The following is a 25,319-nucleotide window of genomic DNA, read 5'->3' as shown; positions in this document are numbered from 1 at the left end:
AGCGTGATATCAAAAGCCTCAGCAGACCTGGCGTATCTTAAGGTCAATAGCTTATTGTGAAGGTAGTGGCGTACATTGACCGAAAATGAGCAAATCAACAGATACAGTACTCAGCAGGGGACAGGCAAAGGCAATATAAAGCGAAACTGCACTGCTTACCTTTTAATTTTAATATGTATTCCTTGTGTAAAAATAAATAAATAAATAAAGCCTTTTTCCTTTCTCCTTTTATGCAGCAGTAAATTAAAATAAAACCTGACAATTAATGTAATTAGATTGTATACAGATATGCCATGTTAGAACATCACAATTGTTATTGTACATTACAGGACATTCTCTGTGGTTTATCCTAAAACTCCATGTCTTTCTTTCTAAGTAGCAGATCAATCCCATAGGCAGGTCACTGTCCCAATCATACGCAATACTCTCATTATGGGACTTGTTGAGCTGTCCTTTGTATAGAACAGTAGAGGTTAATAAGAACATGTGTTCTTCGCAAATTTATATTGACAATAGGTTGTGCCACAGGGATCGTTGCAGACTCTTGTTATATTGATAGATGACCTGCCACTTCAATAAAACCTGCTTGCTGACAGTAACATACAGCAATACAAATAGTGCTATGACCTTGACAGAGTTATATTCTGACCTCCAAATACAACTTTAAAATAACATGTTAAACCAACTATGTGAATTGGTTGAAAACAAATACATTTTGTGGCTGTTTTCTTTTGCAGGAATTTGGACTCATGCTAGATGTCTTTTACAGTTGGTGCAAACAAAGACTACACGTCTAATTTAATGTAAACTGAAACAAAACAAAACCAAAAATAAAGTCTTGCAAATGCTTTCTTGGAAACCTGAATCGGAAGATCATGTCTATGAATGATAATGAGGATTTTGGTTTGCCAGTCTGCATCACAAAGACAGATGATTTTTGTGTCATACAATAAAGCCTAGGTGGTTTTCTCTCGATTGATGTAAAGGCAAGTGTCCAATTGTCTTTCACGTTATCTAGGTTTTGCATTGATTTAGTAAACACGGTAACCTCGCATTATCCTTTTCTAAGTTAACACAGGAGAGTGAGTATTCAACTAATCTAAAAGAGCTGCACATCTAAGTACAACAACATGATTAATATGTATGGCTACAATACAATACAGAAGAAGAAACACACAATTGGTTAAAAAAAGAAACAGCAAACTGGAAACGTATTCAGCATCAATTAATGTAGCTTTCAGATTTTCTCTGCTACTGTATAATAACTGGCAATGCACAGTCCAAGATCTCTGGACACATTGCAAATAAATGTCCCTGTTGCTAAGACAAATAATCCTGCAAAGGAATGGAATGCTATAGTATTCTCGTTGAATTTGTAGAATACATCAGTATTGCATCTTGGACCAATTGAAGTTTAGATTGATTTGTTGTATCAAAACTAAGAGCTTGGTTCCTAATGATCCTAATTAGTAATTTTTTTTTTAGCTTGGATTGTCAATAAAGTAAATCCCGAAGTGTCATCATATGGTCTTGTGATAAATACCCTTTTTTATGAAAACATTTACATTTAAAGGCTGGATCACATTACATAAATTACTTGATGATAAAAGTGACAAAGCAGTGGAGAACACTGTTATTAATCATAATTGAATTTGAAATTGTAAGGAACAGCTGTGTGATTGACTTATTTTCAGAGCCTGCTTTTTTTCACTTCTTTTCCAAAGGTTATTATCATTTAATAAAACCTTCAAAAAAGCTGTGTACATTCCACATGCCAACAGCCTCCAGGGGAGTTGCTTTATAGGTTTTCTGACAAACGCAACAGTCTTTTTCTCCCAAGTACAAAAAATCTAAATTATTTTCAAGGAGCAACATATGAAACTGATTCCGTCTCCATGTAAAATAAGCTCTGAACATCTATTATTGATGCAACCTTTATAAGCAGTGTCTCTACTTTTACAAATTGCTAGTCTATAAGGAAAACGAGAAAAACAAAAACATCCACTAGCCCTTGTTGCATGCCATACTTTAAAACATTCTTAATTTGCTTCTATTATCGCTGTCCCTCATTTTTTCTGACCTAACATTAGAACACCTTGAAAACATGGAATTAGCAGTGCAGTTAATTTGGTCATACCATACAAATCATATTTTTTGTTGGTTTTGTTTTAAGGACACAAAGGAAAACAAAAGCACCACTACTGTGTACTTATATCAGCATCTTTCATTTTGTAATTACCTTCAAAACCTTGTCCATTCTAGTTTTGAAGTCAACAACAGTGTTTTTAGATTTTATTAAGATAAATGATAAAAGTTACATCTAATCAATAGACACATAACTAGAAAAACAGTTCTAAGAAATGATTAATTCACGACAAGGACACACACACACACAATAACCATAACATTTTAAACACCTTTATAATGAACTATACAATAGTCATGTATGCTATTCTTTGCTGCTGGCTTAGATATGTGTGCCTCTCCCAGAAGTCTTCAGACACCTGTTTCTTTTCCTTTGTTTTATCTGTCAAATTTGTATGCATGAATGAATTCTGAAACAACAAACATCCGGTGCAATTAAAGGGTGAGGTACTATTCCAACTTAACTTAGAGTATTGGGAAATAAGCAAATACTCTTGAGGGGTGTCCAATCAGAATGGATATGTCTGTTTTTAATTGAATCCGTAAAGTGTTCAATATTGTTTAGATTTCTGCTTCTCAGGCAAACATGACCAGGATACATTAAACCTCTTCACAGATTGACACACAACAAACCTTGCCAACAAAGAATCCTAAGGAAGGCTTATAAATGTTTAGTGCTAAATTATCCAGCAGCCTCACATCTCTGGATTCATTAATTTTAAATTGCTCTGAAGCAAATGTAATTCGTCCTCATAAAGCTTTCTGACAGGTTGCCTGAAAGAGTCATGGAATTCTCATTAGATCAGTAAAGTGCTGGGATACCAAACAATTGTTGTTTACGTGTATTATTAGATTTCTTAGGACTGCATTTTGTTTTGTTTTTTTTAAACTCCATGTATTGAACTGTTACAGTAGATATAAATTAAGTCAATTGTCAGTTTCTGGCATAAAAGAATGACTGCTGTATTCCAGGTACTATAGATATAAAAACAAACAAAAAAATACTGCAAATAAATATGGCATTCATTTTTTTTCAGGTATCTCTTAAAGCCAATGATCCATATGATGTTACACACAGCATGTTATCAAAAACAGAAAGGACGCAGCTGTCAGAGGGGCTCTAGAGACCTGCAGCTGAACTGAGAGGTTTCTGATATGTACTTACTGTCAAATATAAGAGCAGTATAAGCGTAGGTGTTGCTTATTTTCATTTTTTTCAGGTCAGCCAAAATACATGTATTCTCTATTAGAGTGTATTTAAACATATGCATTATATTAAGGACAATTCATCAGTTAACTTTTACTAATGACTGGGTGTTTGCACGTGTGTGCGTGTAACTGTTGCATTTCGCCTCAAAATAAATGTATGTAAACTCAGAGACACTGTACCCTTTTCAACTTTAATTCCAAAATCTGACATTTTAATTGAGAGGAATGTTGTTTTTTTTAAAAAAAAAAAAAGTTGATCCAGTGGTATAAACTGATTCTAAATTAAATCTGTTGAGTATATGCTGCCCTCCTGGGTTATGTGTTCCATGTATTAATGCCATGTCTTTGTTTTATTAAAAGCAGTCATATATACTTAATCCCTTGGTTGCTGCATGTGTTATTAAAAAAATAAATAAATAAATAAAATAAACAAAAAGGTTTAGGTCTGAAAATCAGCCGGTGCTTCAAATGGCCGGTGCTTCAAATGGCATCATGTAAGGGGATCCTACCATGTCGCCTCAATATTAAAGTAACTCAAGTGCTGGAACTTAAGGACTTCATTCCCCCAACTTGTCCAACCAGGCTGAAGGTTGCGTGCAAATAACTCCAAGCACTTTGCTTCAGGATCAACAAATTCTTTCAGTACATCTGCACAAAGAACAAAATACAAAAAAGGACAATTTCAATCAGCTCTCAGCTGTTAATGGATTTAAATAAAAGGGAATGTTTCATTAAAAAGGACATGAAAATTAATTTGAAGGATTTCATCAGTTTGTTATTTATAGTCAGAAATAATCAGGTGCCCTTGAGAATTGGAACAATTCATCCACAGGCTTCAATGGCTCTGACAGATCGATTTCATTTGAAGACAGGGAACGAGGACCTTGCCGCCCACACAGGTACCTTTCCTGTCTTTTCATAATTTTCATAATCACAGATCTTGAGCTCTCTCTCTTAACTTTATACATATGTCAAGCTGGTCTATGTCTTAATAAGGCCCCCGGTCCACTCAATATTCACCATGTATAGACTCAGGAGAAAAAAGGCTCAATGTCTCTTAATGCAAGAACTCCTAGCACTCAGTTTTTCCCTTGCTTGCAGATTTGACAAGGAAAGGGAAAAGACAGAATTACTCTCCTTACCTAAATAGGCAAGAAAGTGTAATCCTATTGGCTTTTTTTTTTATATATAACTGTCATTTAACTACTGTTGAAAGAGAGCTGCTGAAACTGGTTGTACTGGAAGAATAAAATCATAAGGATAATTTGAAATGATCTATCACCCTCCAAGAGATTTCTTTTGCAATATTTTCTGTGTCTGAATCACTGCAAATTTGTCACAAGTAATTTTGTTTTGGGAAACCGGAGGCACAATGTCTGTAAAGAATAATTAGATTTTTAAAGAAGTAGATGTATAAGTCAGTGAAATGCAAAGAAATTCAAAGAGAATGCTGTACCAAGAAGTGCCTTCTATAACACACATGCAAGATGAACAAACAATATTCAAGATGACATTTTGCCATATAATCACATCTGTAAATATTTAGTTGTTGTCTCTTCCCTTACTGAATATATTTGTCTTAAAATGTTTCTGTCTTGACCTTTACCTAATTTAAAATTCTACGTACAGACTACACAACACAACCTCCTTATAGGATCTGTGTAGTCACTGACAGCACTAACATGATCATATGCATAGTGTGATCTCAACTCATTAACATTTAAGGTGTGTAGTTTGTAGTGACCTTATTAACATTTCATGACCGCAGCTTGTTATTGCCACATTAACATTTCAAGTGTAATAAATTACTGTATACCACCTATGTTGTGGGGGGGGGGTCTGTTTTTTCTAAAAAATACTTTACAAGAAGCATATGAAACACTATGCTCCACTATATATTTTTTTATTATTACTTTACTTTGAAATACAGTCAGGCCATGAATATACCAGTAACTCAAAGTGCATTTAAATCATATCACTTCAATTATATAACTTCAATACAATTGAACTGTTTCAAATCTGGGTATGGTACCACAAATATGCCAACACATTTTAAAAGTAATTTTGAAAATATAATGTTACATTTAATGTTATTTTTCTATTGAATACTATTTAAGGTTGATACAGTATTCGTGGCCACCACTGTAAATGGAAATCACCTCGGACGTGTGTAAAATATCCGATGTATAATATTGACACTATATCGTGGATGGTCTCTGCATGTCTTATTTAGGCTGTAAAAGGTCCACAGTAAAATAAATCATCTAGGAGGTGAGTAATGGCGTTAATGCTGACATGGATCAGGCTGCATGACCCACAAAGACCATTACGAGCAAAAATTGTGATGAAAAGTGATATCTGCCAAAACCTGAGCTTTCAGTGCAGCAGGGGGAATTAGATCACCGTAAATTCAGTTTCCGTGAAATAAGAATGTTGAATACATCATGTCTGGGATAAAATAAGCTAAAAAAAGACACAGACTAATATCAGAACTAACAAACAAATACAAAAAGAACAAAGAAAGAACGAAAACTGTGGTCAGGTTTACCAAGACTATATGATGGCCATGTGGGTATGTGGTAAATAAAAGTACGAGGATCGTGACAGTCTGTGAATACACATCAGAGCTTTCCTCCACTGTACAGGCACTCCACTGCTCGCAATTGCTTTTGCTACAGTCCCCACAGAATTATGCATCTACTGATTCGTGAGCAACTCAAGATGGGGAAAGGGGGAGAAAGAGCTGTTTATAAAGTAAACTTCAACAACGTTAAAGAACTGGCTGTTTGAGTTTTTTGTCTTCATAATGAGAACAGTAAATATCAAATGACATAAGCCATTAATGTGGCACTACACAGAAAACTAACTCTGTGGGGGATTCAATAGTTTTGAAGATGAGTTTTGATTAAAGTGTCTCTAATCTGACTTTAAACTTATTCACAATAACTAAGGCCAACAAAAGAAATATAAAATGAAAATCTGTCATTAACAGCCTACATTTTAATAAACAAATTATTTTCATACAAGCAAAACAAATTAGTGGAAAATCCCAGGTTATTAAAAACCAGCAGCTATGGAAACTCGAAATTCAAGTTTGTTCCATGATGTAAGGCTGCTCTCTACTGGCAATAATTTAAAATTACAATCTGTACACCAAAAAGCATGTCTTAAAATAAGTACTTTGGGTGGCTATAATCGAACTTGCTTGTTGACCTGTTAGAACATGGTTAATTTATCAGAAATTCTTAAGCATTACATTAAATATATACAGCCTGTTTACATGTAACATGTCATGTAAAACCTTCATGACACATTACACTGTTTGGTATGCAGGTTTGCAACTGGATTATTTCAGACGGAAGGAATTTGGCATTATTAATTGGCCTAGGCTACTGTGCCATTTGCACAAGTGAGTTTGCAAAGGAAATGACAGCATGCATGTAACTATTGACCATTAAAATCAAGAGGTGAATCTCTCCCCAGTGTAAATTATTTTCTGCAATGGGTCTGAATCACTTGGACAGACCAGATTTAATATAAAAACACGGTATACACTGAAAACCCATTGTTTTTTGCTCATTCTGTACATTTGTATGATGTTTATCCAGATCAGAGATGTAACACAACTTTTCTTAATTGAACACATTTCATGCATATTTGTTTTTTTCTAAAAATGTTACATTTTAAATTATATATACATACATACATTCTGAGCATCAAAAGAAACTTATCACTTATATTTGAGCATTAAAAGAAATGTATCACTTATTTATAAAATTCACTAGATGTGATCAAAAAATGACAAACTGTTTCAGAGGAGGTGCAGTGACTTTTTATTGTGCTGATTAACAACTGACATCACGAAGATGCGGCAAAATGATATTGGTCAGGTGTTGTGACTTTTGGTCTCCCAGTTCATGGTTATACTGTCTCGCCAGGTTTGAAATTGCTGGCTCTGAGCGCCCAAGATGGCGAGCCACAGTACGCTGCCCTAGTCCAGCCTCCAACATATCGACTGCAGGATGCTGCTGCTCTCGACAGATGCAGGTTGTTCTTTTTTCAGGTTTTTTTCTTCTGTGGTTTTCTTTATTGCTTTTATTCAAGCTTGCAATTCAACAGCTGAAATCACTCCATATCCAGTGTCCAATCAACTGTCTCACTAATTAGGTGATAAGTGCATATGCTTCAGTCACAGTCACTCAAGCGTGACATGGTCAAGGATGAATGATCGAGTGATTAAAAAGAAACCAAACATTTTGTCAATGTCCATCATTTACATACCTTTTTTTTTTTTTTCAAAAATAAATGTGTTATAATAGTGATGAGTTTCTTTTGATGCTTGGTAAATTATATATAATTTCTACAAAATTCTCAAAAACAAATAATTATAGGAACAATCTTTTATAGCAGAAGTTTTACTTTTGTGGATGAGGGAAAAAAGTTACAAGAAATAGATGTCTACAATTATTTATTTCAGCAATTTATTTTGCTAAACTCCAAAAATGCTAATTCTGTGCCGTTAGAGGAAAAACAGCCCCATAGAAGGTTATTACTACCTCCATACTTGACAGTAGGTATGGTGTTCTTTTCTTTGTAAGCCTCACCAGACTTTCTCCAAACGTAACGACTATCAGCGTGACCAAATAGCTCGATTTTTGTTTCATCACTCCACAAAACCTTTGACCACAGCTCATACCCATCTATCAAATGCTGTATTGCAAACTTTAAGTGATTGTCCTTGTGACGTTTTCCTAAGAGTGGCTTTTTCCTTGGCCTGCGACCATTGAGACTTTCACAATGCAATACTCATGCAATACCTATGGTTGAAATGAGAACCCCAGTTCCACTTGCAGACAATTCACTTTGAATATCTTTGACAGTCAATCTCGGATTGTTATTAACCTTCCCCACAATTCTTCTACTTGTTCTTGGTGAAAGAACCTTCTTTCTTCCAGACAGAGGGAGAGGGTACCACGAGTCTTAGACTTCTTGATAATAGAAACAATAGTTGAAATTCAAATGCTTCAAAATCATCTTCTCCAGCTTTATGACAATAAATAATTCTCTGCCTAAGGTCCTCAGATAGCTCTTTTACTTTTTCCCATATTGACGTCCTGGTAATGACAGAAATCATCCTATGCCTAACCCTTTCATACTCTAAAAATGTTCTCCTAAAAGCCCACATTTTCTACACTTTTCTAGAATTACGTTCTGCATTATCATATTGAAATTTCTAGCACTTTGAAGACAATACTATCATAGCATCAAAGAGTATGAATACTTCTGAATTAGCGTTTTTGGAGTTTTGAAAAAAAAAAATGCTGAAATAATTGTAGACATCTATTTCTTGTAACTTTTTTTCCCCCTCATACACAAAAGATTTTTCCTAAAATTCTTTGCTTTCGAGAAATTAATAGAAATTATAAATTTCCATTGGGGTATATAAACTTTTGACTACAACTAATATATATATATATATATATATATATATATATATATATATATAATATATATTTATAATAATTTTTAAAAATTTTTTATCAAATACCTGCCAGTGAAGGTTTTTGTGAATGAAGGGTGGAGGGAACACTGACAATTAACTTGCAATCTGGAAAAGTGTTTGTTTTGACCTCTAATGTGCTATAAAACAAAGCAAAACAAAAACAAACACATAAATAAGCAATATAAAATGAATTAAATGGTTACAGCATGCTTAATGAGAACCTTGACTTTACCTGGGTGATTTATCTTTAATTTTCTGGTATCTTCCCAACACCAAGATTTCATATGGTTTTTTGTGTGGAGATTCCAATGGAAATACAAATTCTCCTGATTTTGTGATCTTTTAAAAGATGGGAGGGGAAAAAATCAGCTGGTGGATTAAAACACATCCATCGGAAAACATCAATTGGAAGGTAATGCTTACTTCATTAACTTGACACATTCGGCAAATCGACTATGTTCAATAACCTTTCTGTGCTTTAGCAAGTCAATAACTGCAAGGCATACACACCCTCACCCAAAATAGAAATATCACCTTTGAACAAGAGGCTTGTGACTGACACAGATAAAAGTGTTCATCACTTACTAGTGTGCTACCAACACCCTTCGTCTGTGACCTATGCTATGTTTATTATTTGTCTCGGATAAAAGTTTCTAAATTGATGATGGTTTACATTGACAGACGCACTATAAAGTCTGCTATTTTAAGTCCAGGAACATGCTGGTCTACATATAAAACATTTGAGTCTTGGACTTAACTTGTATTGACCAGCCTAGACCGTGTAATGTACCTGAGGGTTCATTAAATTAGCTTACGCAGAGTAAAATGAACTACATAAGTCTGTATTTAGAAAACCCAGCTAATGCAAATTACGACTGACTATTGTTTTACTGTTAAGCTTGTCATGGGTATTCCATTTCTAGACAGCTTTTAATAGCGTGGTATGATTCTGATTCTAAGTTACAGAATTAATAAAGTTACATAGTGGCATCGAATAAAAGTAGACAAGCGATATGACGAGATGACTGTTAATATCTTGTGTGACCTTGTCAAAATGTCAACATTTTATCAGTTTGAATTTATGTTTAGTCCTACAATTTGTTTGATTCTTATTCTTACCTTCACCCATTGCCACTCGGCAAGCACTTCAATAGACCAATAAGGGTACAGCTCTTCCTTTACAAACTGCAAGTGTTTCTGCCTGTTGGTTACCCATGTGACCACAAGGCAATCTGGAGCTGCCAGACTTGGAATAGGAATTTGCTTGATTTGATAGGAGGGAAGGGAGTTGTACCTGAAAACAAAAAACAATTAATAATGCAAAATGTGAAAAACAGAAAGCATTAAAAACACTTCATTATTCTTTACATCCTGTCCATGTATTACAGTTTTTTTTTTTTTTAAATACACAGTGGTTTACAGAAGTATTCACCCAAAATTCACATTTTGTTGCCACCTGAGCATACTCCACGACACTTTCAAATTAGACTTTACATGTAGAAACTACACAAACTACTCTACATTGATAAAGTTAAAAAATACATGTAAATAAGTAAGATTTACAGAGAAAAACAGATTAATCTCAGTTGCATAAGTATTTAACCCATTTGCTACTGCAGCTTTAAATCAGCTGGTGCAAGTGATTTGTTTGAAAAGTCACAAAATTAGTGAAATTATTTCAGCCTGTGTGTACTCAAAGTGGTTTAGATTGTAGATAATTTCCCTCAGGTATATAAAGACATTCAAGCTGCAACTCACATAGTGATCAAACAAAGCAAACATGAACACCATGAATACCATCCCAACTGTCAAGCATGGTGGTGGCAGCATCTTGTTATGAGGATGCTTCTCTTCAGCAGGAACTGGGAAGCATGTCAGGATAGAGGGGATAATGGAGGGTGCAAAGTACAGACGAATACTGTTTGAATCAGCCAAGACTCTGAAACTGGGGAGGAAATTCACATTTCAGCAGGACAATGACACAATTACAAAGCCAAAGCCACACTGGAGTGGTTGAACAAGTAGAGAATTAATGTTCTTGAGTCTTGAATCCAAATAAATTTATGGCGAGACTTGAAGATTGCAGTCCATCGACGATCCCCAACAAACTCATCAGAACCGGAGTAATTTTCCAGTGAATGGGCAAAAATGTCACCATCCTACCGTGCAAAGCTAGTAGAGACCAAAAAGACTCATAGCAGTAATTCCTGCAGAAGGTCCTTCTACCAAATACTGACTTAAGGGGCTGAATACTTATGCAACCAGTACATTTCACTGTGTACATTTTCTTTGCAAGTTTTGCTGACATTTAACCTTCTCCTCATATAAAAGTATTCAGTTTAACTACTACAGCTTTGAATTAAAAAAAAAAAAGTTTGTTTGAAAAACTGTGCATACATTATTTTTAATTCAACAAAATGCGACATTATTGGTCGGGGGTGAATACTTCTGCAAACCACTGTAATTGAATAGTTTAAAAGAACCTTTACTTTCTGTCTGAGAGGAAACTAATTGTGAAAACTCTTGCAAGGAACGATGTTGTTGGGGGCCCCTGACAACGTTCTGCTTGTTTAAGCGTTTTTACATATTTAACCACACAATGCTGCTCTAGAGTTAGTGTCCATTGCCAACACTGTACAGCTCCATCTAGAAAATTGTCATTTATGAGTGGAAGTCCGCATTAACAAAACTGTGCAAAGATAGCACTGAATAAGCTTTATCCAACACCCTACATTGGCTGGTCCACTGCCCAAAGTGGTTTTATTGTGACCACTGTGCATGATTAAAAAAAAATTTAAAAATCGGCTAATTGCTCACTAAAGAAGGTAGGAATGGATATTTTTTTAAACCTCACCTGTTACTCCTTTTGACTGACTTGTTTTCCCAAGGGGGGTCTAAAACAATGACATCATATGTTTTATTATCTGTAAAATAATAATAATAATAATAATAATAATAATAATACTTCCAAGCAATCCTAAAAGGAGCCAAGTTAAGGCACCTTATATCATTTACATTTTCTTGATTTTTAAGGCATTCTGCCCACCTACAACTGTGGCAACTTCAGCAACTGTGAGTTATTAAAAAGAAAACATCTATAAAAAATCACAGTAATGAATGAAACCCAAAGAATATCCGTATTTTAATTTTCATTTTTGATCCTATGCTTAAAGTAATGACACCTTATAATAGATGTAGTTCTTGTTTATTTTTAGCTGAATCATCAAGCTATACCAACAACAGCTTGACTCACACATACTGTAGAGACTTGATTCTTTCAAAAAAAATGTCAGTAATTCCAACCAGATAAAAAAAAAACATAATTGCCTTTACTGTAGCCTCTTATGTTCCAAAAAAACTGACTTGTTTATAAAAAAAAACCACCTACAATACAGTTCACAGTTTTACCTTCAAGCTGTAGTTATTTTATACATAACTGTTCTTAGAGCAGAAACTTTGTTACCGTAGTGACTAATATGTGCATTCAATAGCACAGCAGCAAAATCGTCATACATAATAGTACTGTATGGTGACAATGCTCCAGTGTACGATGGTGTGATAGGCCTGCACAAACAGAATTCAATTATAATGTTGTTCAGTGTCCTACATGTTAGTACAACATGCCACATGCTGAATATCCGTACTGTTTTATATAGCCAGAGAAATCGCTCTCATTGATGTGATACAATACATTGTCCCACCATTAAAAACCTACTGATTTAAATAGCAGCAACTGTGTACTTACATTTTACAAGTGGCTGGATACAAGATATATCAGCAAGGAGGAAGCTGCTGCGTGGGGGAATGAGATATTCCTGTCCCATTAAGGTTACCAGTCTTGCACAGTCTGAACTGTTTTCTGTTACATATGAAAAGAGATCCAGATCTTCTGTGGAGGTCATGTCATCCTCGCTTATTATCTGCACAGCTTTATCCTCATTGTCACCCACTAATGGGAGCTGTTTTGCCATTTCACAAAGATCTGCCAGACGGTTGTCATCAACTCCCAAAGCAAGCCTTTCACTGTCCCTTCCTGTTGCTGAAGGATCTAGAATACCATGTTCAAAGCCTTTATCGACCAAAAGTTTGGTGCCCTCTAATACACTTTTACTTACCTATAGAAAGCAAAAAAGATTATAATAAAACCTCATCATCCTTTAACATACATCATTAACTATAAAAAAATGACAAATGTTTCAACTACAATTTAATTTTATTTTTTTTCAAAAACACAGCTACCAGTAAATGAACCCATTTACCTCTGCAGAAATCAATTTGTGCAAAACTACTGTTTAAATTACATTTAAAAATGCAACAGATTAATTTTTTTTTTTTTTAACCACTACTACTTTCCCAGGAAATTTTCAACAGATAAAGAAAAGAAAAAAAGGGTACTGTAAATGTGATCAGAATCAAAAATTAGAATTCAGAGCAGCCTGAAAATATCTCGAGGGTGAACGCAGTTATGTTTCTCAAGAATATTTTCACATCTGAATTCTAATTCACTTTATTAACTACTTATCCTGAATGCCTCTATCCAGGAAAGGATTATGAACTAGAAGCATATAGCCTTAGACATTTAACAAGCATGTCAGTGCCATCCATCATCAGTCATGGCTGTAAATTAGAGCAATCAATAACATATAGCAACAAAAATGTGTCACCATTATATCCACTGGATACACATATTAAACATACAGACAGATGTCTTCATATCCCAAGATTGACTCTACCCACATAATGCTAACTTACTGAAAGTTATCATCTGCCTAATAATTCTCACCTTTGCATGATATTCATAGGAATCTATTTCCCCTTGGTTAAGTTCCCTCAGTTTTCGCTTCCGTTTCTGGAACACAAATTAAACCAGGTTAAATTGTGCTTGTTTTGAAAGGATAGGTCATATGTTAAACAACTGACTAAAATAATTTATTACCAGATCAGATAAAACAGTAACAGTTTTAGATGACCTGTGCTCTCTTCAAAATTGAAAATACCCTGGGTCTGCATCTGACACTATCACAGTGAACACAAACCTTTTCCTAGGCGATTTGAAACATTCCTTATTGTACGGTAAAATAAACTCAACGAAAAGAGTTTAATGGGTATTCATTATATTGGTTCAGTGATTTGTGCCTGTCTTATTCACTTATGTCACCCCAATTTGTTCACATAAGGTGTATTGTACACCTGACCCATGGACCCTCTCACTGTAATACAGCCTTTCTGAGTGTGCCCACATCTCAGCAAATCTCTACAGAAACTTAGCATGGCCTTTAGTGAGGATTTGTGATATCCTATTTTATTTTTTTTAAAGCCATCAGCATGACAGTAGATGTGTTGCAATATAACTGGACGTGCTACAATATGTCGTCTTTTTAACTCACATAGGTTTATCGACAGTGGTCTCTTTAATTAAAACGTGTATGTAGAAGTTAAAATGAGAAAATACATATACCGGGGAGACTGGAACGCCACCCAGAATAAGAAAACAGGAAGCCATATACATTTAATTTGAAGGACAACTGGAAATCATTTTAGGAACAACATTAGTGATTTAAGAGTCTAATTAATTAACATTATCATATTATTCAATAAATTGTTAGCTAATATAATTTAACCTGTCATGAAACCAGACAGAAACGTGCATTTTGACTGCTGATGGCGAGTTTGTGCGGATGGGGCGAACCTACATCTTTATGTAAGGGTCTAAAATGCAATTTCAAAGGATGGTCACAACTAGAATTGAAAATGTTAACAGAACCACTGAATTGTTGCGCTGTTTATTTACCTTTTTCAGTGAAAATTGTTCCTCTCCGACCGTTTCAAAGGTCCCATCATTATTTCCCTCTCCTTCCTGTGCAGCAATGTTACTACTTGCAGTAACGTTACTATTGCTACAAAACTTTGAAATAATATGAGGTTTAAAAATATTGAAATATTCTCGCTTAAAAACACATTTCAGATGTTGTTTCTGTCCAGGACTTTTAACTGAAACGCATTGCTGGAAAGCCATGTTTAAGTGAGAAAGTTGATCCACAAGCCATCCTCTCGTGTCTTTGCAAATTACAGACATAACCACATCTGTTTAAAAATATATTTAATAACTGACAGTCTGAATGAATTTGCACTATTTTCAATTCCTCAAACACATTCACTATGTGCTTCGCTTATCCACGGACTGGCTCACTGCGCGCTGCCATGTTGCTTTAGCTGGGTTGGCGGAAAGTGTTTGTGTTTATCATCGCCACCTGGTGGATGGATGTTCAAGATCTCTTTTTGTGTCTGCGACTCCTGCGCAGAGCCGCCTTGCATCTCACAGGGTGTTTCCTTAATTTCCTAGAAATGTTGCGAATACTAACAGGTCATTTTTTTATGAGTACAAAAAAAAAAAAAAAAAAAAAAAAAAAAAAAAAAATTTATCTAAAAAACAGCACTTAAATATTAACATTCCTGTATAAATTGTCATTTTCGATCACAGAAATATGAATTATTGTAACAAGGAATTTCAAGGATAATATTCCATTAACACAGTAGGATAAATATCAAGTTATAACACACAGCGTTATCATTTTATGAAATGCTAAGTGAATATAAATAAACGATTTTTCCTGTAATTACCCTCCACTAGCTAGATGGCAGTAAGAGGTTTAAACATCAAGTTCCTCTGGATTTTATGCCTCTCTCGATTTTTCAGAACGCCTTTCTTGTTCGCATCTACCTCTGGGACGGGTGCGTTCACCGCACGCAGGGCGTGTTCTGTAGCCCAGATCTGCAGAGATGCGCGTTCTTCGAGGGCTGTTGCGTGACGTCACTGAGCTCCACCCGCTGAAATGTGTACAGATCCTGCACAGCTCAACGCAGCGCTGAAACGTTGCTGCGGGAGGCTGGCCGCGGCTGTGAACCAAAGAGAAGCGATGCTGAGATCGTGAGTGACCTGCCAACCGTAATTCAAATAGCTACAAAAACTACTGCTGCTACCTTGTTAATGGAGGGGAACGACAAGTTATCTTTATAAAAAGAAGGGTAAACAGTCTTGTCAACCCTATATATATAAATGATAACACTTTAAAATGAGTGCCTGTTCATATGTAATGCATGATGAATTCCAGACACAGAATTAGATTATCAGATATTAGTGTACTCATTATGAATTTCTATTTTATCATACTAATAAATTAGTTAGACGTGCAGACACTTATTTTAAAGTGTTACCCACATAAATAAATGAATTAATCAATATAAAATAGTAATTAATTTACTATTAATCACAATAGTAATTAATAGCAAATTAAACATAATTTACTATCCATGATAAGTAATGTACACTGTTACGATGAAGTTAATGTTCAGTAATTACATCAGACTGATTCTGTATAGTCTGATAATCCAGAAACTAACTGTAGAACGTTTAGAAATGAAAATTAAGTTATAATGGACTGCAAGTGAATACAATCCCCAGTGTGGTACATTGTGATAAATGTAACTGTTTCATTATATACATCAAACAAATAGAATAAGTCATTAATTATGCAACTAGAGTATAAATAGGTGATGTTACTGGTAAATTTCTCATACCAACAACAAGTAATGGAGCAACACACAGAAATCAAACTCGCTGATGGGTCCCCCCACCATTACCTTTTTGGTGGCACTGGAGGAGAAGCAAAAGATCACATCAGGTGGGCAATGATATGTTATGAACTTCAGGCTTCAGGAAATTTAAGTATAGAGCTTGTTCCTCTTAATTACAAACAATTGTGACTTGTAATTGGGTAGTATAATGCAATCCATGTAAAAGTAACTCTAAATAATTTACCATACTGCCTGTGATCAAATGTACCATTAATTATTTGTCTGTTAATGCAAAATCTCTGGCTTTATTAAAGTGTATATAATTCACATTAAGCAGCCAATACTGAACTAGGAGATCTACATACCCCTGGTGTCTCCACCACTGTTAAAACCCTTGTACAGCTTATCTCTTAGTGTATACTTGTGGCACCACTGTGAATAACTATTGTATGTAATTCCAGGTATTCTCTGTGCCTGCAGTTTGTTTCATTCAGCACTGAAGGCAAACATAAGAGGGGGTGACTTTTAATTAAATGTGCTGTAAATCTGGGAAAAATATTCAGAGTGTCTGTATGCCGTTGCTGTGTTTGCTTTGCTGAACTGACAATGATGGCTGCTAGATTTTTCTAGTTAGCAGGCAACAGCAGCCCCTGTCTGTTTTACAGTGCACGTTTGCAGTTTGCTAGTGACTTTTTCAGGTTTTTACCTTAATGGCACTTGTCCTGGTACCAATGACTCGCTCTGCCAGTACCAAAACCTGTACCATAGGTCCATGGCCCGTTCTATCAGGCCCACCTGGATGATAGGCAATCATGCTCCACCAGTTTTCCGCAATAAAAAAAAAAAAACAATTTCTGATTTAAAATAAATCATTGTAAAGGCTATAACTGGGTTCCCCAGTCCGTGGGCCATCTGGGGGCTACAAGGAGAACTGTCTCCTTCTCTCTCTGGACCTTCTCTAGGAAGGCCTGGAGCAGCGGTATTGGCGGAAATGCGTACAAGAGCATCTTGGGCCACTTGTGGGATAGGGCGTCGACGCCTACGGGACCGCCGCAGAGAGGGAGAACCGTAGTGGGCAGTGAGTCATCTCTGCCTTGGCAAAGAGATCGACTTTGGCCTTTCTGAAATGTTTCCAAATGCATTCTACCACCTGAGGGTGGAGTTGCCATTCTGACAGATGAGGACCCTCCCTCGAGAGGAGATCCTCTGCCCAATTCACCACTCCAGGAAGATGAACAGCCTGGATGTATAGCAAGTTCCTTTGTGCCCAGGTCAATAGTCAAAAGGCTATGCGGTGCAACCCCGGGGACCAAAGTCCGCCCCCCTCCCCCATCCCCGTCAGTTGACATACAATACTACAGACACATTGTGCAAGCGGACAAGGTCATGTCTCCTCTGAAACACTGGAAGGAAATGCTGAACCGCTCGCAGCTCCAGCACATTTGTTAAGGGCTTTCTGGCGACCCGACCAGGCCTCGCAGACTCCTCTGCCTGCCCAGACCACATTCCAACCCGAGTTGGATGCATCTGTCATCACCACCTGACTGCTGTGGATCACTCCCATCCTTACACCTTCGTGCAGGTGAGAGGCTTGCCTCCACTAGCACAGGCCTTCCCACCATACGCAGGACACGTTCAGCCAATGGGATTTGTTGTGTTTGGGATGTAGCCGGAAGGCATTGAGCCACACTTGAATTGGGCACATATGGAGTGACCCCAGCAGGATGGCTGATGAAGCTGCAGCCATCAGACCCAGTAGTTTCTTACACAACACCAATTGTACTGTCGATCTCCGTTTGAAACAGGTTTACACAGTAGTGAAGGGTGGCTACTCTGTCGTTGGACAGGTAGGCTCGCATTTTAAGGTCCAGCCAGAGACCCAAGTAAATCATACTTTGCACCGGTATTAATTGGCTTTTGGCATCGTTGCGGGTGAGACCCAGTCTTGTCAGATCGCTTTGTGGGCCACAGCTCCTTCCTGTGACTGGTTGATCTTTTCCCAGTCATCCAGGTAGTTCAACACCCTGGTCTCCTGCAGCCACAAGGGGGCTAGGATGGCATCCACACACTTTGAGAATGTGTGGGGGGCCAAGGAGAGGCCGAATGGCAGCACGGAAAACTTGAAGATTCTTCCCTGAAAGTGGTAAACCAGTCCACAGTGGTAAACCAGTCACTCAGCCGGACAGACTGGAAGATGAGGTGTCTCAGGTCTAGGATGGTGCAAAGGCCACCGTCCTTTTTTGGCACCAGATAATACCTTGAGTAGAACCCCTCCTCTTTAGAGGTGGGTTGTACAAGATGAATGGCTTGAGGAAATAATTTATTTATTTCTTTCCTGAGGGCCAAGACCTGAAGAGGGTTGCTAATGGATGAGAGGGAGGAAGGCCCGTGTGGAGCTGCAGTGTGTAACCGGTGTGTACGGTGGTGAGCACTCAAAGATTTAGAAGTGAGTAGTTTTTTGAGATTTATGATTATACTGTATTTACAGTATAATCGTAAATCTCGAAAAACTACTCACTTCTAAATCTTTTGTAGTCATTTTTGTATTACTTTAGTATAAATACATGTTAATTTGGATTCATATGTTGTTTTTTTCTGACTTTATGTGAACGAAAAGACACACATTTGCCCGTTATCCCATTGGAAATAGTGATATTTTGAAATATCACTGTCCTGGTCACAAAAGCAAAGTCTGTGGGGAATAATAGCCATTTTCTAAACTTTTGAGGCATAAGCAATTAGGAAATAACACTTACTACCCAGGAACAAAAAAAAAAAAAAAAAATTTACACGGTGTTCTCAGAGTGTTGTTGTGCTGGCACCCCCAGTTATTAGCTGCTGCGGAAGCCTGAAGACGATGTCTCAGGTCGCCATACAGCGGTGACCGGAACCCTCTGGGTCACAATTTGTGTAATGGGCGGACTCTAGCATCTCTTCTTCTCCCGCATGGGAAGGGAGCATCGAGGCCGCCTGTCAGACGCCTCCGGTTCTCAAAGCGCTGCAGGATCTCCTCCACTGCTGGCCCAAATGTGTGGCCATGGAAGATAGGCGCATCCAGCAAGGCAGACTTGTCTGTATCCGGGACCCTCGCCTGGGACAGCCAAAGCTGTCTGCACACCACTACAAGGGCTGCCAGGCTTCAGCCCCGGGCTTGCCCTTGGAAGCTTGACACTTGCAGCAGCGTGCCTGAAACCAAGGATAGCTCCAAAGTTACTGATTCATTGAGGAGGGCCGATTGTAAAATGTCATGCAGGTAGGCCGTGAGGAGACCTGCCGTGTTGGCCAGGCACGTAACCTGTGGTTCAGCTTCATAAGCCTTCTTTAGGTGGGCTGCTGTTATCCTGCATTGGCCGATAGGGCATGCAGGGCCCTTAGACAAACCTCCTACTGGAGGGGCTCTCACCAGTGCTGCAATGGTAGAATCCACTGGTAGGAATTCTGCTAAACCCAGCACTCCCGCGCCTTCCAAGGAAGCCAGGAGGGCTGTTTATTTTGGGACACTCTGTGCCAAGGCTGTTCGGTGCCAAGAAGACTTTACTATCTCCAGAAACACTGGGAAGGGCTGAGGGATTGAAGTCTGCACCATTCTGAAAACAGAGCGGTGTTGTTGAGGCGCTGCCTTTCAGGGAACATCGAGGGACTTAGAGGATTGCTCCATAAGCACCTGAACTGAGTTTGAGGGAGGGGTAGTACCAGTCTGAGGTAACCTCAGAGCTGGGGCCCATCTCCTGCGTCAGTCCTTGGACCTCAGTCTCTTCCTGTGCGAAGGAGTCACCATCCCAGAAAGGAGCAATTGAGATTGCATCCTGTTCCTCCTCGTTCATCGCCATGTCTTGCTCTGAGTAGTCTGGGGTGACCATTAGTGAGGGCAGGGTTGGTTCCGGGACAGGTGCCAAAAGCAGAGCTGGGGCAGCAGCAGGGGGAAGAGCCTGCTGCCTGACTCCAAAACCTGAGCAAGCTGGCTGTTCAGTTTGGAGATATCTTTTGCCTGCCTCCAGTGTCTCGCTTATTGCTCCTTGAAGGAGACTTTGAGCAGCTGCGAGCTTGATGGGCTGGAGCCTGCGCATAGAGTATGCTCTGCGATGGGCTCGAAGGCAGATGGAGGGAGGGAGGGGGATGAAGGAGCTCCCAACACTGTAGAGGGCTCAGCTGAGCTAGCTGAGGAAGCCGTACTAGTGAACTCCCCGAGCCTCCTGCGCATAGTCCGTGGCTGGGACGCTGCACAGATTGTGCAGAACATCTCATCCCCTAAGGCGGAGGAGGCGTGCTGCATACCAGGGCCCCTGACATAGAGGAAGTGGGAAGCATCTCTCCGCACAACGTGCTAGGGTGGAATTTTGACATCTCTGCCTGCCAGGGCTAAGCACTGATGCACGGAGTGTCTGAGCACCTTGGGCTTTTTCAGTAAAAGCAGTTCACCTGCCAGAGATGAGGAATTGGGCGGCGGACCTCCTCTCCAGAGGTGGCCCCCGCAGTTCGGAGTGGTGACTTATTGGAGAGGTTCGGGTGCACACAGATAGATCTTTTGCAACCCAGGAGTCCACCCATTGTCCCCATTGGTATTTTCTAGTGGAGAGTGGTCACCCGCTTGGCATACACACTGGCCCACAGATGGCCCAGAACTGCTCTATGCTTTCCCATCATTGCCACTGCTTCCATTATGTGTGGAGAAGATCGGGCCCGGGTGCTCTTAGTAGCCCCAAAGTGGCCCAGGAGAACATGGTTCTCTTCACTGGCATAGCTCCTCTTCAGTCAGCAGTGGGAGCTGCTGGCCCGTCACGATCAGCTGAGCCAGACCCGGGGGACTCTGTGGCGCCCAGCAGCTCTGCAGCTTTGGGTCTGGCTCCTGAGTGGAGTCATTTGAGGCGCCTCAGGTTATCTGAGTCATTCAGACTCTTCAGAATGCTCCATATGTCTGTCTATAAATGGGGTGTATTCCTGACATTAGCTGGACCCCGTGACTTGTCCCATAGTAGATATACTGCAGTTTTTACAGGACCTTTTTGATGAAGGGAAATCTCCCTCTTAAAATTGACTGTCTCCCCAGGAGCACACTTCCAGGTGGGACAGCTTTTGAAGGGTGCTTGGAGGTTAAGAACCCCTAGAAAGGACCTTGTCCCTCACTGCAGACTTAATGTAAAGCTGGATGCGCTTACAAAACCGTCATTTGAGCCCCTACATGCAGTAAAGCTGAAATTCCTGTCATTAAAGACAGCTTTCCTGCTTGTTATTACCTCCACTAACCAGGTAGGTGAAATGCAAGCATTTTTAACAGTGAAAGCCTGTTTCTTTTTTGCGGCGGTTAGAACTAAGGTTACTCTCTGCACTAATCCTGCTTTTCTCTCTAAAAGCATTTCTGCTTTCCATGTCAACCAGTCAATGGAATTGGAGGCCTTCTATCTACCATCCACTGAATGTTGTAGAACCCTGGATCAGCAGAACCCTGGTGTTCAAAGCAGCCACTCATTCTGCAATCACATTTGTATTCTGTTGCGCTTTAAGTCCTTGGCCAGTTAGCCATATATCCTTTTTGGACTTCGGGTGTTAAATGCTGAGACTACTGCAAGGTTACACCGAGTATATACACTGCATTAGGGTTCTTCCTCACTGTGCTGTGGACTATATGCCATGAACCCTTATCGGTCCTCTGCCAGAATGCTAAAAGCAGTTTATCTTCCTTTTTAGCACATTTGCAGGTGCTGCAAGTCGTTCACTTGGGTATTGTATCAGATTTAGTAATGGTAGCATTTCTTACTTGAAAGGGAACGTTTGGTTATTATCATAGCCCTGGCTCCCTGAAATAGAAATGTAATCACTACCCTTCAAAATCGTTGTGCTCACTCCAACGCAGCAGGCCTGAAGAAAAATTGATACTGAGCCTTATGCGTCACTCGCATTTATCTCCTGTGGGCAGAGACGACATCTAACGCATACAGGGCTCTTAAAGGAACAGCTTTGATACAAGTACTCAGGTAATTCAGGCTATAAGAGACATATCCCATTTGGTAATGGTTACATTTCTATTTCAGGGAACCAGGGTTATAGTAATAACCTAATGTTTTGGAAGTTCCAAGGTTAATCCTATCCAACTACTGCATTTTCAGCAGATAGGCTTTTCAGTGTTGACTGGAAATAGGATTAATTCTTCTGTAACTTACTGTATGTGCCTGCATCCCGTGGGCCGTGTTAGTTTTGGACATAACACTGCTTATAGTTGGATTATCTGCTTTTCTTATTTTAAAATGGTTTACATCTTGTGATATTTATTTTTGAAAATCTTAATTTTAACTTTTCTCACCAAAGGTTAAGTGGGGGGGGGGAATAAAAAATAAAACTGAAGGGAACCCTTATAAGCTGCTGCTCCGTGACATTACTGTTTTATTGATCATTTCTGCAGACATGATTTATATTCGATCTCATGCACCCAATAGATTTTAGATAATCATTTCCCAGTTCTTAAGTGAGAATAAGTACTTTTCAATATTTTTATTTGTCATATTTCATGATAAATGTCACTTTGAACCCATGGGGAACCCTGTGTTTGCCTGAGATCTCCTTATTTTCCCAGAAAATGTGAAACACTGTCAGAAAAGTAAAGAACTAATTCCCAGCCATATTTAAGCACAAATTCAAAGTTAACTGAAATATCCCACATTATTACCTTTTTTTTTTTTTTTTTTTTGTACTTTTATGGTTGCATTTTCTTTCTTTGCATGTACAATATTTACACACACTTGCATATGCACACTAAATGTAAAAACATTTGTGCTATGGTTACTCTGTTTGCATTAGTAAGGTTTTACTCTTTTTGTAACTAATAACGCAAACATATATTTAATGTTCCCAGTCATAGTAACACATAGTGATGGTGATTTTGGGAATACCTCTTTTGAGGGTAAGGAATGTCTGTAGGGTAAAAGTTTTGTCTTGAGGTCTTCGGTTTAGTGAAGGTCTTGACAGATATAGTACACCTTTCCCCACCTAAAGGATATTTTAGATATATCCCCAGTTCCCAGTGTATAGTGAGGGGGGAAAAAAGAAAGACGCAAATACATTCAAAATTGAAGTTGTGTGACACTTGATTTTATAAAGCCCCTGTATTTCCAAGTGATTTCATTCAAAATCAGGCTCAATTAAAATGTCAGTAGGATAAACAAAATAAAGTTTTAAATTCTTCAATATTCTCATTGGTGGGGAAAATGGAAGTTTGCAATAACCAAAATGCTAGTGTAGGGTCTACAAAATAAACTTTTGGTAGTATAAATGTTTCCAGCCTAGGTTTCTGTTTCTGTCTAACTTCTTTGTAGCTTGTAATGATCCCCTGAAGGGCCTGCTTAGAGGATATCTGTGCGGTTCATGTGAAGGCCCTAGATTTACTAATAGATCTTCAAGAAAATTGAAACTTCAGAGAAATCCAAGCATTATTATATTGTGGTTGGACACACGTTAACATACTAGTTACCTTTTGCACAGACTATTTCTTTTACTTCTAGTGGGTTGGAGGTTTCGTTTGTTTTGTTTAATGAAGCCCTATTTCCTGCTATTTTAGTTTTTTGGAATACTCCGGGGAGACACCATTATTCTTGATGACTTGGATGCTTCAAACAATTATAGGAAAAAGGTATGTAAAATGCATAATGCCATCCAAATAGGACAAAAATAGTTCAAACTTCTTTGCTGATGTAAAAGGGTAAATTTGACCCTATTTTTATTTATTTTTTTAAGTAGACATACTAACTCCCTTGGGAACAACACATTTGGCAGCCAGTTTAGTTTGCTTCCGGTAAATAATTGAGCACACTGCATATAGCTGCATGATTTCTTTAAAATGTCTTCAACGAAAAAGATGCCAGCTACATCAAAGATCGGAAATATTTCTGCTAAAGATCACTGTCCAGTATAAGAAGGGTACATTTCACATGTCCTATTGTTTTTACATTGATAATTCACTGATGGTGAAAATAGTCTTTAAAACATGGACATAAATAATATTCTACAGTGTAGAACATTTACAGTTTCAGGTTAGCATTTAAACATTTTAGGAACATTTGTTGTATAATAACTCTAGAGAATTATCATTTTTGCTTTTAATAACTATTGTTTAATCGTGAAATATCTTGAAATACTTATTTCTAGACCGTGAAATAAGCAATTTTCTACCATGCATAAGCCATGCAGAAGATTCAGTAAGTATTGATATTTAAATGCAAGCATGCATGGACCTGAAGCACTAGATCCTCAATTTGCATTTTTTACATATTTGTTTTACTACTATATTTTAATTTAATTTGGCGGGGGGGGGTGATGCACTGATTCGGTCAATCACCAACAAAAATTTACAGTACAAATAACCTAATTTCATTCTTTGGTAATTTTCAAATTACAAAACGGAAAATACCAAATAAGCAATTAATGGAATATAAAAGAACTGACAGCTTCTCCGATCTTTGTGTAAAGCGATATAATCAAATTGAGAAATGTGCTTTGAGCAAATGCACAGTCCCCAAACAGATTGAAGAAGCTGCTCAATCTGCGAATAGTAATTCATTGTGGGGTGTTAATGTTTCTTTATTGAATGAACATAAAAGCAGTAAATTATATTTGAGATACACGTCATTGATTCATTATTTATGTATTTATTATTTATGCAGGAAGTTAACCCATTGAGACCGTGGCCTCATTTACAAGGAGGTCGTGGTAAGCAATTTAGGAGGATAGTGACACCAAACATTAAACTTCAAGCGACAACAGTCACCTCTGCCTCTAATCATTACTTTCTGTTTTCTACATGTTAACCACTCCCTAATCCGTGTGCATGCATTTCCTTGAATCCCTACTGTGTTCACTTTGAGAATTCATAATTTATGCTGGACTTCGTCAAAAGCTT

The 25,319-nt window shown here is 38.0% G+C and overlaps 1 protein-coding gene across 2 annotated transcripts; it reads right to left on the bottom strand.

Moving 5' to 3' along the window:
• Positions 1 to 228: 228 nt before the first annotated feature.
• Positions 229 to 15,172, bottom strand: mettl4 (methyltransferase like 4). 2 transcript variants are annotated; one of them, XM_041247849.1, is made up of 8 exons: positions 14,649 to 15,172; positions 13,641 to 13,706; positions 12,603 to 12,972; positions 11,712 to 11,781; positions 9,977 to 10,151; positions 9,090 to 9,196; positions 8,903 to 8,994; positions 229 to 4,002 (listed from the first exon to the last, which is right to left on the bottom strand). In XM_041247849.1, the coding sequence occupies exons 1-8, from the start codon at positions 14,931 to 14,933 to the stop codon at positions 3,860 to 3,862; spliced, it is 1,308 nt and encodes a 435-aa protein (XP_041103783.1). In that variant the 5' UTR covers positions 14,934 to 15,172; the 3' UTR covers positions 229 to 3,859. The 2 variants fall into 2 exon arrangements, with proteins under 2 accessions (XP_041103783.1, XP_041103784.1); XM_041247850.1 differs by having other exon boundaries at positions 11,712 to 11,751.
• Between the last annotated feature and the right edge of the window lie 10,147 nt (positions 15,173 to 25,319).

Source organism: Polyodon spathula, chromosome 4 (genome assembly GCF_017654505.1).
Source record: "Polyodon spathula isolate WHYD16114869_AA chromosome 4, ASM1765450v1, whole genome shotgun sequence".
NCBI lineage: Eukaryota > Metazoa > Chordata > Actinopteri > Acipenseriformes > Polyodontidae > Polyodon > Polyodon spathula.
Note: the sequence above shows the minus strand (reverse complement) of the source record. Positions and strands in the feature narration are given on the sequence as shown.

Excerpts from the sequence above, each read along its gene's own strand:
- mettl4 (XM_041247849.1), bottom strand. The coding sequence starts at position 14,933 with ATGTCTGTAATTTGCAAAGACACGAGAGGATGGCTTGTGGATCAACTT. Across the intron at positions 13,707-14,648 it reads AACAATTTTCACTGAAAAAG|AAACGGAAGCGAAAACTGAG; the intron begins GTAAATAAACAG and ends TTTGTGTTCCAG. Across the intron at positions 10,152-11,711 it reads TCAGTCAAAAGGAGTAACAG|GTACAACTCCCTTCCCTCCT; the intron begins GTGAGGTTTAAA and ends TTTTGTTTTCAG.